The 12,340-nt window shown below is 56.9% G+C and overlaps 1 protein-coding gene across 2 annotated transcripts in view; it reads right to left on the reverse strand.

The window, feature by feature from the left end:
- The window catches only part of PKNOX1 (PBX/knotted 1 homeobox 1), a 111,468-nt gene that overhangs the window by 57,046 nt on the left and 42,082 nt on the right, over positions 1-12,340 (reverse strand). For both annotated transcript variants that reach the window (XM_075332731.1, XM_075332732.1), the window contains exons 2-5: positions 3,055-3,154; positions 2,491-2,606; positions 2,209-2,380; positions 1,725-1,889 (exon numbers count right to left, since the gene is read on the reverse strand). In XM_075332731.1, coding sequence (XP_075188846.1) covers positions 1,725-1,889; positions 2,209-2,380; positions 2,491-2,606; positions 3,055-3,154 — 553 coding nt within the window. The remainder of the gene's footprint in view (positions 1-1,724; positions 1,890-2,208; positions 2,381-2,490; positions 2,607-3,054; positions 3,155-12,340) is intronic.

Consider the following 12,340-nt stretch of genomic DNA (forward strand, 5'->3'; position numbering starts at 1 on the left):
TTAGAAAGCTCTCTGGTCTTACCCATGTTGTAGAGGTTAGAGTTTGACTGATTAATGGATTCTGTGGACAGGAGGCTTTATACAGGGGACAATGTAAGAGCCGTCTGTAAGGCAGGTAATGAGGTGATTAGGAGCATCTAAGTGTCTGTAGTAGCCGGAACTCTTAATGGTTGGTCGAGGATCAAACACTTATTTCTCTCTGCAAAATGCAAATACATTTACATAATATATACAATGTAATTTTCTGGATTTTATTTTAGATATTCTCTCACTGTTAAAATAAACTGACCCTTAAAATTATAGACTGTTCATGTCTTTGTCAGTGGGCAAACTTACAAAATCAGAAAGGGATCAAATACTTATTTCCCCCACTGTATGGCTGTCCTCCAGGCACATCCATCTTCAAGTTCCCTCTTTCAAGCTGTCTCCTTGCTACATAGGTCCTTTGGAGGTTCTCCATTGGATTAATGAGGTAAGCTACCAATTGATATAGCCTACCTCTCTGCGAAACCACAACTCCTTCCACATCTTTTTTGAATGTCTTTTACCTCAAAAACATCCTCCACTCCAACTGGGGAAGGAAGAGTACCTGGGTCTTGGAAGTAAAGGCCGAAGATCACCGGTTTCAAAAAAGATGTGGAAGGAGTTGGGGATTCGCACAAAAGATTTCAAGCAAGTGTGAAAAGGAGGGGCGTAAACGGGGAATACTGTCATGCCCTCGGTCGCGGGTTTGGTCTTCCCTGGGCCGGGAGATTGAACTTCTCCCCGCACCTCCATTCCTGCCAATGGGTCGGTCTCCGCTATTGGCTTCATCTCTGTTAGGTAGGAGGACCGGCGTTCTCTCTGCAGTTCTTCTGTGCCCATCTCCACTCCTGCTACGCGGTGATTCACTCACCCTGTCCATTGTGCTTAGTGTTTCACTGCCTCCTTCTCCTCCTGGAACCTGCGTTCTCTGAGCAGATCCTTTGTGAGAGCACTTAGGCGGCGCACTCTGCTGTGATTTAAAGGGACAGTACACATGTTCCTTGTTGTACTCTAATTCTGATTGCAGGATTGGTCTGTGTTTATAAGGCACCTTTTCCCTATGGAAGGTGCCTGGGCAACGTGTTCATTAATTTGGAACTTTGCTAGGGTTCAGGCCCTCACCTGTAGCGCTCTGTGCTTTCTGACTGTGCCTTGTCCTGCTGTGCAATATACTTACCTCTCTCTCCACAGAATCTTCCACTGTCGGCCCATCATTCCTGGCTTCACTGCAGGCTCAGAATTCCAGTTCCGGCAGTTCTAACCCCTTTGGTCATAATGGAACCTTCTGGATTCCTCCAACGGCTGGATCCGCATTGCCAGGGTGGTGCAGAGCATTCCAGATTCTTTCCACTGACTGAGCCAGCATTCCACAGTCTAGTTTGTATTTCTACGGTCTGTAGGAGTCATCCCTCTGGTATGGGAGACGCGGCTTTTTGACCTTCCGGAGCTGTGCTGGGATAATCCCTGTTTATCATCAACGGTTGGTCGTCCGGTAGAGTTCAGTGTTGTGACCCTCTCTCTCAGCCTCCTTTTCCTTAGTTTACCGTTTCTTTCAATAAACATCTTCGGTTTTCTCAAGTTCCTCTCCACTTTCTTGCTGTATCGGGTATGCTACTGCCACCGCTCCACCGGTGGTCGTGTAAGTTCACTGAAACATCTCCACGCCTCTTCAACGTGACAATTATACTGTGAGTACGCACCTGTACTGGGGAGTACGGGCCCCCCGGGTCCCCGCTCAGCAGCGTCTCGCTGTTCATCTTGGTCTTCAGACATGAAATGTAGCGGCTGCAGAAGTCCTTGCAGAGCTCATTCACCTTCTCCAGCTCCAGGAGGTGGATCCTCAGCACCTGAATGGCCTTCACCATCTGCAGAGAACAGCACAGAAGTGATGGGGGCACAGCAGAGGTCACATACGGGGGTATGGTGTCACCCTGTACTCTACCACAACCCCCCCCGCATAGTGTAACCCTGTACTCTGCCAAAGCCCCCCGCATGGTGTAACCCTTTACTCCACAACAACCCCCCGCATGGTGTCACCCTGTACTCCGCCACAACCGCTCCACATAGTGTCACCCTGTACTCTGCCACAGCCCCCCGCATGGTGTCACCCTATTCACCACAACAACTCCCCGCATGGTGTCACTTGTGAGGGTCCTGATCAGTGACCATAGGGGGTCTACGTACCAGACTGTCCGTTTCGGGGTCCTCAGAGAAGAAGTCCTTCCCCTCTTTGTGCTGCCTCCTCACAAAGGTCTCAATATCCAGGTCGAAGCTGGCAGAGGTGGTGGTCTCGGACCCCTGGGTGCAGCCCTCACACTTCTCAAAGAGCAGCGCGAGCAGAGGGAAGAGTGGGTGTCTGTGGGCAAGAGAAGCAGAGGCGCTACAGCTGCTGTCAGCCACACGGGCAGTACGCAGCGCTACAGCTGCTGTCAGCCACACTGGTAGTATGCAACACAGCCACCCTACCTGTATATGGCCTGTTTATCCGTCTCCATGGGGCTGTCCCCTGCCACAGGGCTCTGAGAGGACGGCTCCCCCATCACCGCATCCTCCTCCGTCTTAAAGTGGGTGACAACCTGAATCTGGAGAGAATGAACCGGGGTGAGAGGCGGGTCAGGTGTATCGCCGCAGAGCATCACTGCAGAGCATCGCTCACAGAGGATCACTGCAGACATCTGCTTCCAAACATCACTGCAGAGCACAGAGCATCGCCGCAGCGCATCGTTGCAGAGCATTGGTCTCACATCATCACTGCAGAGCATCGCTGCAGAGCATCACTCCAGAGCATTGGTCTCACAACATCGCTACAGAGCATTACTGCAGAGCATCAGCCACAAAACATCAGTGCAGAGCATCGGCCATAAAACATTGCCCAGCAGAGCATCGCTGCAGAGGATCACACGCAGAGCATTACAGCACAAGATGTCAGGAGGCGGCAACATGATGGAGGATTGCACAAATGGAGAGACAATGGAACTGCGCTCTGCACTGCACCAGTGTCCACACAGGGGCGCTGTCATCCTGCAGTACCTGTGGCTCCTCCGGGTAGGTCTCCATACCCATCTGCTCAGCGGACATCATACTGCATTCACCGCTGACCTCATCGCAAAGCGGCAAATCAGTGGCGGACCTGCAGAGAAACAGGAGGATTACCTGAGGATCCACAAATGGAAAGGACAAGTCCAGAAAGCCCCGAATATTGTGTACCGGAGCATCAGGGAAGATGGGGGCCGTGTACTGGGTTCGGGAGAGTCAGCGGGGACGGCGCCGTGTACTGGGGACGGAAGAGTCAGCGGGGACGGGGGCCATGTACTTGGGGACAGGAGAGTCAGCGGAGACGGGGGCCGTGTACTGGGGACGGAAGAGTCAGCGGGGACGGGGGCCGTGTACTGGGGACAGGAGAGTCAGCGGGGACGGGGCCATGTACTGGGGACAGGAGAGTCAGCGGGGACGGGGGCAGTGTACTGGGGACAGGAGAGTCAGCGGAGACGAGGGCCGTGTACTGGGGATGGAAGAGTTAGCGGGGACGGCACCGTGTACTGGGGACAGGAGAGTCAGCGGAGACGGGGGCCGTGTACTGGGGACAGGAGAGTCAGCGGAGACGAGGGCCGTGTACTGGGGACGGAAGAGTTAGCGGGGACGGCACCGTGTACTGGGCACAGGAGAGTCAGTGAGGATGGAGGCCGTGTACTCGGGACGGGGAGTCAGCGGAGATGGAGGCCGTGTACTGGGGACGGGAGAGTCAGCGGGGATGGGGGCCGTGTACTGGGGACGAGAGAGTCAGCAGAGACGGAGGCCGTGTACTGGGGACGGGGAGTCAGCGGAGACGGGGGACGTGTACTGGGGACAGGAGAGTCAGCGGAGACGAGGGCCGTGTACTGGGGATGGAAGAGTTAGCGGGGACGGCACCGTGTACTGGGCACAGGAGAGTCAGTGAGGATGGAGGCCGTGTACTCGGGACGGGGAGTCAGCGGAGACGGAGGCCGTGTACTGGGGACGGGAGAGTCAGCGGGGACGGGGGCCATGTACTGGGGATGAGAGAGGCAGCAGAGACGGAGGCCGTGTACTGGGGACGGGGAGTCAGTGGAGACGGGGGCCGTGTACTGGGGACGGAAGAGTCAGCGGGGACGGGGGCCGTGTACTGGGGACAGGAGAGTCAGCGGAGACGGGGGCCGTGTACTGGGGACGGAAAAGTCAGCGGGGACGGGGGCCGTGTACTGGGGACAGGAGAGTCAGTGGGGATGGAGGCCATGTACTGGGGACGGGAGAGTCAGCGGGGATGGGGGCCGCATACTGGGAACGGAGAGTCAGCAGGAACGGAGGCCGTGTACTCAGAACGAGGGTTCAGCGGGGACGGAGGCCATGTACTGGGATGGAGAGTCAGCGGGGATGGGGGCCGCATACTAAGAACCGGGAGTCAGCAGGGACGGAGGCCGTGTACTGGGGACGGGGGTTCAGTGGGGACAGAGGCCGTGTACTGGGGATGGAGAGTCAGCGGGAACGGAGGCCGTATACTGTGAACAGAAAGTCAGTGAGTACGGAGGCCGTGTACTGAGGACGGTGAATCAGCGGGGATGGAAGTCGTGTACTGGCTACGGGAGAGTCTGCGGGGACAGAGGTCATGTACTAGGAACAGGAGAGTCAGCGGGGATGGAGGCCGTGCACTGTGGACGGAAAGTCAGTGAGGACGGAGGCCATGTACTAGGGACGACAGAATCAGCGGGGACGGATATCATGTACTGGGGACGGAGAGTCAGCAGGGACATTGACTCTCCATCTATAGTACACAGTCTATGAGGACGGAGGACGTTTACTGGGTATGGGAGAGTCAGTGGGGACGGAGGCCGTGTACTGAAAACAGGAAAGTCAGCGGGAATGGAGGCCGTGTACCGGGGAGTCAGCGGGGTCGAAGGCCATGTACTGTGGATAGGAGAGTCAGCGGGGACTGGAGGCATGTACTGGGGATGAGGAGTCAGCTGGGATGGAAGCCATGTACTGGGGATGGGGAGTCAGCAGGTACGGAGGCCGTGTACTGGGGACAGGGAGTCAGCAGGTACAGAGGCCGTGTACTGGGGACGGGGAGTCAGCAGGTACGGAGGCCGTGTACTGGGGACGGGGAGTCAGCAGGTACGGAGGCCGTGTACTGGGGACGGGGAGTCAGCAGGTACGGAGGCCGTGTACTGGGGATGGGAGTCCGCGTGGACAGAGGTCGTGTACTGGTGAAGGGGAGTCAGTAGGGATGGAGGCCATGTACAGGGTTCGGGAGAGTCAGCGAGGACGGAGGACGTGTACTGGGGTTGGGAGAGTCAGTGAGGACGGAGGCCATGTACTGGGGTTGGGAGAGTCAGCGAGGTCGAAGGCCGTGTACTGGGGTTGGGAGAGTCAGCGAGAAAGGAGGCCGTGTACTGGGGACGGAAGAAACAGTGGGGATGGAGGCCGTGTACTCAGGACAGGGAGTCAGCGGGGACGGAGGCCCTGTACTGGGGACAGGAGAGTCAACAGAGACGGAGGCCCTGTACTGGGGACAGGAGAGTCAACAGAGACGGAGGCCCTGTACTGGGGACGGGAGAGTCAGCGGAGACGGAGGCCGTGTACTGGGGACGGGAGAGTCAGCGGAGACGGAGGTCGTGTACTGGGGACGGGAGAGTCAGCGGAGACGGAGGCCGTGTACTGGGGACGGGAGAGTCAGCGGAGACGGAGGTCATGTACTGGGGACGGGAGAGTCAGCGGAGATGGAGGCCGTGTACTGCGGATGGGAGAGTCAGCGGAGACGGAGGCCGTGTACTGGGGACAGAAGAAACAGTGGGGATGGAGGCCGTGTACTCGGGACGGGGAGTCAGCGGGGACGGAGGCCCTGTACTGGGGACGGAAGAGTCAGCGGGGACAGAGACCGTGTACAGGGGGCGGAAGAAACAGCGAGGATGGAGGCCCTATACTGGAAACGGGGAGTCAGCGGGGACAGAGGCCGTGTACAGGGGACGGGAAAAACAGTGGGGATGGAGGCTGTGTACTGATGACGGGGAGTCAGCGGGGACGGAGGCCATGTACTGGGGATGGCGAGTCAGCGGGGATGAAGGCCGTGTACTCGGTATGGGGAGTCAGCGGGGACGGAGGCCATCTACTGGGGATGGAGAGTCAGTGGGGATGGAGGCCATGTACTGGGGACGAGAGAGTCAGCGGGATGGGGGCTGTGACCCCCACCCCCTGAACATGGTGGGCTGGTCAAGGAGCACAGACAATGCATTTCCCTTTTTGTAACTTCAGAGTGAGCTGAAACTTGAAGGGAGCAGGAGCTCCAGCCTGTGTGGCTGTGGACACGGACGGAGCTAGGCCTGTGTGGCGGCCCGTGGGATTGTGTGGAACTCTTTGGACTACTGTAAGGACGATTGCTTTGTAATCCGGTCCGAGGATTGTCGGGAAGGGCCCCCGAATCTGTTTTACGTGGACTTATCGTGTGCTGTTCCAGTGTTCTTGTGAATAAACCTGTTGGATCGTTCCTCGGCCTGTTGTCTCTCCTTGCTCTGCTGTACACCCCGTCACAAACTGGTTGGCAGCGCTGGGATCAGAGCAGAAGGAATGGAGGACAATGGCTCAACATCAGGAACCAACACTGCAGAGTACAAGACCTGGACTTTGGGGAGCCTGCAATCAAAGGCCCGTGAAGTAGGAGTTCGTTTCAAAGGACTCTCCAAGGAGCAGCTGATTGAGGCGCTAGAAGGAGTCTGCTCGCAAAATGACGTGGAGGAAGGATCCTCACAACAAACGGAGCAAAGACGGGAGCCGGAGGTGAATACCCAAAAAAGTCAGTGGGTTGTGTGGTACAAGGAAAAGATGGCACTGCTTGGAGATGAGGCCACCATAGAAGATAAGAGGGAGGCCATGCGTGGAGCTGAAGAGAAGGAGCGCAGGATGGAGGAGATGGCATTGCTGGATAAGCAGCTCGCTGTGGAAGCCGCGAGAGGTTCCAGACAGACTGTAACCCCAGCACCCATCATGAGGGAACTTCCCAGGGTGTCCCGCAAAGACTTTAAGCCGTTTAATGAGGCTGCAGGCGACATTGAGGGCTTCTTCCAGGACTTTGAGCATCAGTGTCGATTAATGGAAGTCCCGGACAGGGAGCGTGTCCGGCATCTGGTTGGGCTCCTAGAGGGGGGAGCTGCTGAAGCCTATAGAGCTATGGACCCTCGGTGGAACTGTGAGTATGCGGATATTAAACAGACTATTCTAGAACATTATGCTGTGACCCCAGACACTTACAGGACTCAGTTCCGTGCTTTAGCCTGTGATGGGGAAGTGTCTTTTAAGATATATGCTCATAGACTCAAACAAATATGTAATCGCTGGCTGGAGGCAGAGGAGGCCTTATCTTGGGAGACCTTCCTGCAGGTCATCCTAAAAGAACAATTCTTTGCCCAGTGCCCCGCTGAGATCCGGGAATGGGTGCGTGAGAGAAAACCAGCGACAGTGGAGGAAGCTGCTGCTCTCGCTGATGAGGCTCTCACCATCAAGCCTCAGTGGAGGGTTCTGTTGGAGGATGGAGAGACGCCTAACAGCTCCACAACACCGGATGCCCCCAGTTATTCTGTCCCCATTGTTCCCCGTTCCTCTAAGCCACCACATGTTGATACCCGTGTTAATGTGCCTCCAGTTGCTTCTACTGCACTTTCTGGAATACGCCGGGGAGAGGAAGTAACAGAGCGCAGGTGTTATGTTTGTAGGCATCCCGGGCATTTGCAGGCCTCATGCCCAGCCAGGCCATGGAGGAATCATCCTCAAACCCCTACAGCACCTTCAGGTGGGAGCCGGCCTCCAAGTTCCCCTACTCCTTACCCAAGAGGACGCCTTGGATGGAGGGAGACCCAGCTCAGATGCTATCAATGTGGACAGCCAGGGCATCGGCAAGTCTCCTGCCCAGCTGTTCAAATGAGGACTGATCCTGCACCCAATCGGATTGTTAATTATTTACAGCCCAGTGCCATGGAGGAAGATGTGGCACCGTTATGTGAGGACTGGCCTAGTGACTCAGCCCCCATGTTGCACCACCAGGAGTTTACGGGGTGCGACCCGCAGTTATGACGACTTCTGCTCATCGAGGTAAGCACTTGCAGGAGGTTGTGCTGGATGGACAGAGACTTGTTGGATTTTGTGACTCGGGTGCTTTCCTCACACTGGCTGATCCCCGAGTGGTTCGGCCTGAGGCAATCCATAGAGGACCTGGGATTGTTATTGAACTGGCTGGTGGACAATGGAGGACTATTCCCACAGCCACTGTGGATCTGAACTTTGGTTTTGGGGTCAAGCGATGTGTGGTTGGGGTGATGGGTGGTCTGCCTGCAGCTGTTCTCCTGGGCAATGATGTGGGAGAGCTACGATGCCAATTCGTGGCTGCATGAAGCCACATAGTTGTGTATCTAATCTGTAATTGAATTGGCCAGTGAAGGAATAGTCATTGTTCTGCACAGCAGGGGATCCCTTCATCTACTGTGGCTGGCAGACATATCGGAGCCCTGTGATGGACCAAACCATTGATGATAGGATGTGTGACCCCCACCCCCTGAACATGGTGGGCTGGTCAAGGAGCACAGACAATGCATTTCCCTTTTTGTAACTTCAGAGTGAGCTGAAACTTGAAGGGACCAGGAGCTCCAGCCTGTGTGGCTGTGGACACGGACGGAGCTAGGCCTGTGTGGCGGCCCGTGGGATTGTGTGGAACTCTTTGGACTACTGTAAGGACGATTGCTTTGTAATCCGGTCCGAGGATTGTCGGGAAGGGCCCCCGAATCTGTTTTACGTGGACTTATCGTGTGCTGTTCCAGTGTTCTTGTGAATAAACCTGTTGGATCGTTCCTCGGCCTGTTGTCTCTCCTTGCTCTGCTGTACACCCCGTCACAGGGGCCGCATACTGGGAACGGGGAGTCAGCAGGAACTGGGGCCGTGTACTCAGAACGGGGGTTCAGCGGGGACGGAGGCCATGTACTGGGGATGGAGAGTCAGCGGGGATGGGGGCCGCATACTAAGAACGGGGAGTCAGCAGGGACGGAGGCCGTGTACTGGGGACGGGGGTTCAGTGGGGACGGAGGCCGTGTACTGGGGATGGAGAGTCAACGAGGACGGAGGCCGTATACTGTGAACAGAAAGTCAGTGAGTACGGAGGCCGTGTACTGAGGCCGGGGAATCAGCGGGGATGGAAGTCGTGTACTGGCTACGGGAGAGTCTGCGGGGACAGAGGCCATGTACTGGGAACAGGAGAGTCAGCGGGGACGGAGGCCGTGCACTGTGGACGGAAAGTCAGTGAGGACGGAGGCCATGTACTGGGGACGACAGAATCAGCGGGGACGGATACCATGTACTGGGGACGGAGGGTCAGCAGGGACATAGACTGTGTACTATAGATGGAGAGTCAATGAGAACGGAGGACGTTTACTGGGTATGGGAGAGTCAGTGGGGACGGAGGCCGTGTACTGAAAACGGGAAAGTCAGCGGGAACGGAGGCCGTGTACCGTGGAGTCAGCGGGGTCGAAGGCCATGTACTGCGGATGGGAGAGTCAGCGGGGACTGAAGGCATGTACTGGGGATGAGGAGTCAGCGGGGATGGAAGCCATGTACTGGGCATGGGGAGTCAGCAGGTACGGAGACCGTGCACTGGGGACGGGGAGTCAGCAGGTACGGAGGCCGTGTACTGGGGACAAGGAGTCAGCAGGTACGGAGGCCGTGTACTGGGGACGAGGAGTCAGCAGGGACTGAGACTGTGTACTGGGGACGGGGAGTCAGCAAGGACGGAGATCTTGTACTGGGGGCGGTAGTCCACGTGGACAGAGGTCGTGTACTGGTGAAGGGGAGTCAGTAGGGATGGAGGCCATGTACTGGGTTCGGGAGAGTCAGCGAGGACAGAGGACGTGTACTGGGGTTGGGAGAGTCAGTGAGGACGGAGGCCATGTACTGGGGTTGGGAGAGTCAGCGAGGTCGGAGGCCGTGTACTGGGGTTGGGAGAGTCAGCGAGGAAGGAGGCCGTGTACTGGGGACAAGAGGTCGACGGGAATGAAGGCTGTGTAATGGGGATAGGAGAGTCAGCTGGAAAGGAGGCCGTATACTGGGGATGGGGAGTCACTGGGGATGGAGGCCATGTACTGTGGACAGAGAGAGCCAGCGGGGATGGAGGCCATGTACTGGGGACGGGGAGTCAGAAGGAACAGAGGCCGTGTACTGTGAACGAGAGAATCAGCGGGGAAGCAAGCTGTGTACTGGGGAAAAGGAGTCAGGGGGACGGAGGCCATTTACTGTGGTCGGGAGAGTCAGCGGGGACAGAGGCCATGTATTGGTGAAGGGGAGAGCCAGCAGGAACAGAGTCCGTGTACTGGGGAAGGGAGAGTCAGCAGGGACGGAGGCAGTGTACTGGGGACGGGGAGTTAGCAGGAACAGAGGCTATGTACTGGGGACGAAAGAATCAGCGAGGTCGGAGGAAGGGGTGTTGGCAGGAATGAAGGCTGTGTACTGGAGACGGGAGAGTCAGCTGGGACGGAGGCCGTATACTGGAGATGGGAGAGCCAAAAGGGACGGAGGTCGTGTACTGGGGACGGGGAGTCAGCAGGAACAGAGGCCGTGTACTGGGGAAGGGAGAGTCAGCAGGGACGGAGGCAGTGTACTGGGGACGGGGAGTTAGCAGGAACAGAGGCTATGTACTGGGGACGAAAGAATCAGCGAGGTCGGAGGAAGGGGTGTTGGCAGGAATGAAGGCTGTGTACTGGAGACGGGAGAGTCAGCTGGGGCGGAGGCCGTGTACTGGGGATGGGAGAGCCAAAAGGGACGGAGGTCGTGTACTGGGGACGGGGAGTCAGCAGGGACGGAGGCCGTGTAGTGGGGATGGGGAGTTAGCAGGGACGGAGGCTATATACTAGGCAAGGGAAGTCAGCGTGGATGGAGGCCATATACTGGGGACAGAGAGTCAGAAAGGACGGAGGCCATGTACTAGAGACGTGCAGTCAGCAGCTATGGGGGCCGTGTACTCGGGACACAAGAATCAGTGGGGATGGAGCCGGCCCGGACTGGCCATAGGGCAATTCTGAACAGAGGCTATGTACTGGGGACGAAAGAATCAGCGAGGTCGGAGGAAGGGGTGTTGGCAGGAATGAAGGCTGTGTACTGGAGACGGGAGAGTCAGCTGGGGCGGAGGCCGTGTACTGGGGATGGGAGAGCCAAAAGGGACGGAGGTCGTGTACTGGGGACGGGGAGTCAGCAGGGACGGAGGCCGTGTAGTGGGGATGGGGAGTTAGCAGGGACGGAGGCTATATACTAGGCAAGGGGAGTCAGCGTGGATGGAGGCCATATACTGGGGACAGAGAGTCAGAAAGGACGGAGGCCATGTACTAGAGACGTGCAGTCAGCAGCTATGGGGGCCGAGTACTCGGGACACAAGAATCAGTGGGGATGGAGCAGGCCCGGACTGGCCATAGGGCAATTCTGGCAAATCCCAGATGGGCCGGTCCCTGTAGTGGGCCAGTGCCTGTAGTGGCCGCTCTATCTGCAGTCACCGCCGCTCTGCTCAGCAGTGTGCAGGCCGGGCAGCATTACTGGCCGTGCGCACACTAGCTGCAGCAGGACCAGGAGGTAGCACGCTGCGCTGTGCCGGCCCTCCTGTGTGATAGTGTGTCCGCCCGGCATGCACACACTGCTGAGGACCACAGCTTCCTCCTTCCTAGGCAAATGTATTTGCGTTTCTCAGACGTAAATACATTTGAACAGTGTGTAGTACCATGACTGCGGCCCACCCCCGACATGCAGCGACGTGATGAGATCAGCACCTTGCTGATGTCATCACAATGCTGCGGGAGACACAGACAGATCGGGCAGTGGTAAGCACTCCATGGAGGAGCAAAAGATGACAGGTTTAATTAATGGGGATGAGTGGGGAGAAGCTGAGGGCACATAATGGGGAACATTTGTGAGGAACACAGCTTAGCAACAGGCAGAGGGGGAGAACTGTATTCCGAGGGGGGGGGGTTAGGTGTGTGTGGTGATGGGGGGTGCATTGTATGGTATTGTGTGTGTGTGTGTGGGGGGGGTGCATTGCAGTGTGTGTATGTTTGTATGTGTGTGTGTGTGTGTGGTGATGGGGGTGCATTGTGTGTGTGTGTGTGTGTGTGTGTGTGGTGGTGGGGGTGCATTGTGTGTGTGTGTGTGGTGATGGGGGTGCATTGTATTGTGTGTGTGTGGTGATGGGGGTGCATTGTGTGTGTGTGTGTGTGTGTGGTGGTGGGGGTGCATTGTGTGTGTGTGTGGTGATGGGGGTGCATTGTATTGTGTGTGTGGTGATGGGAGT

This window comes from Anomaloglossus baeobatrachus, chromosome 2 (genome assembly GCF_048569485.1).
Source record: "Anomaloglossus baeobatrachus isolate aAnoBae1 chromosome 2, aAnoBae1.hap1, whole genome shotgun sequence".
Lineage (NCBI taxonomy): Eukaryota > Metazoa > Chordata > Amphibia > Anura > Aromobatidae > Anomaloglossus > Anomaloglossus baeobatrachus.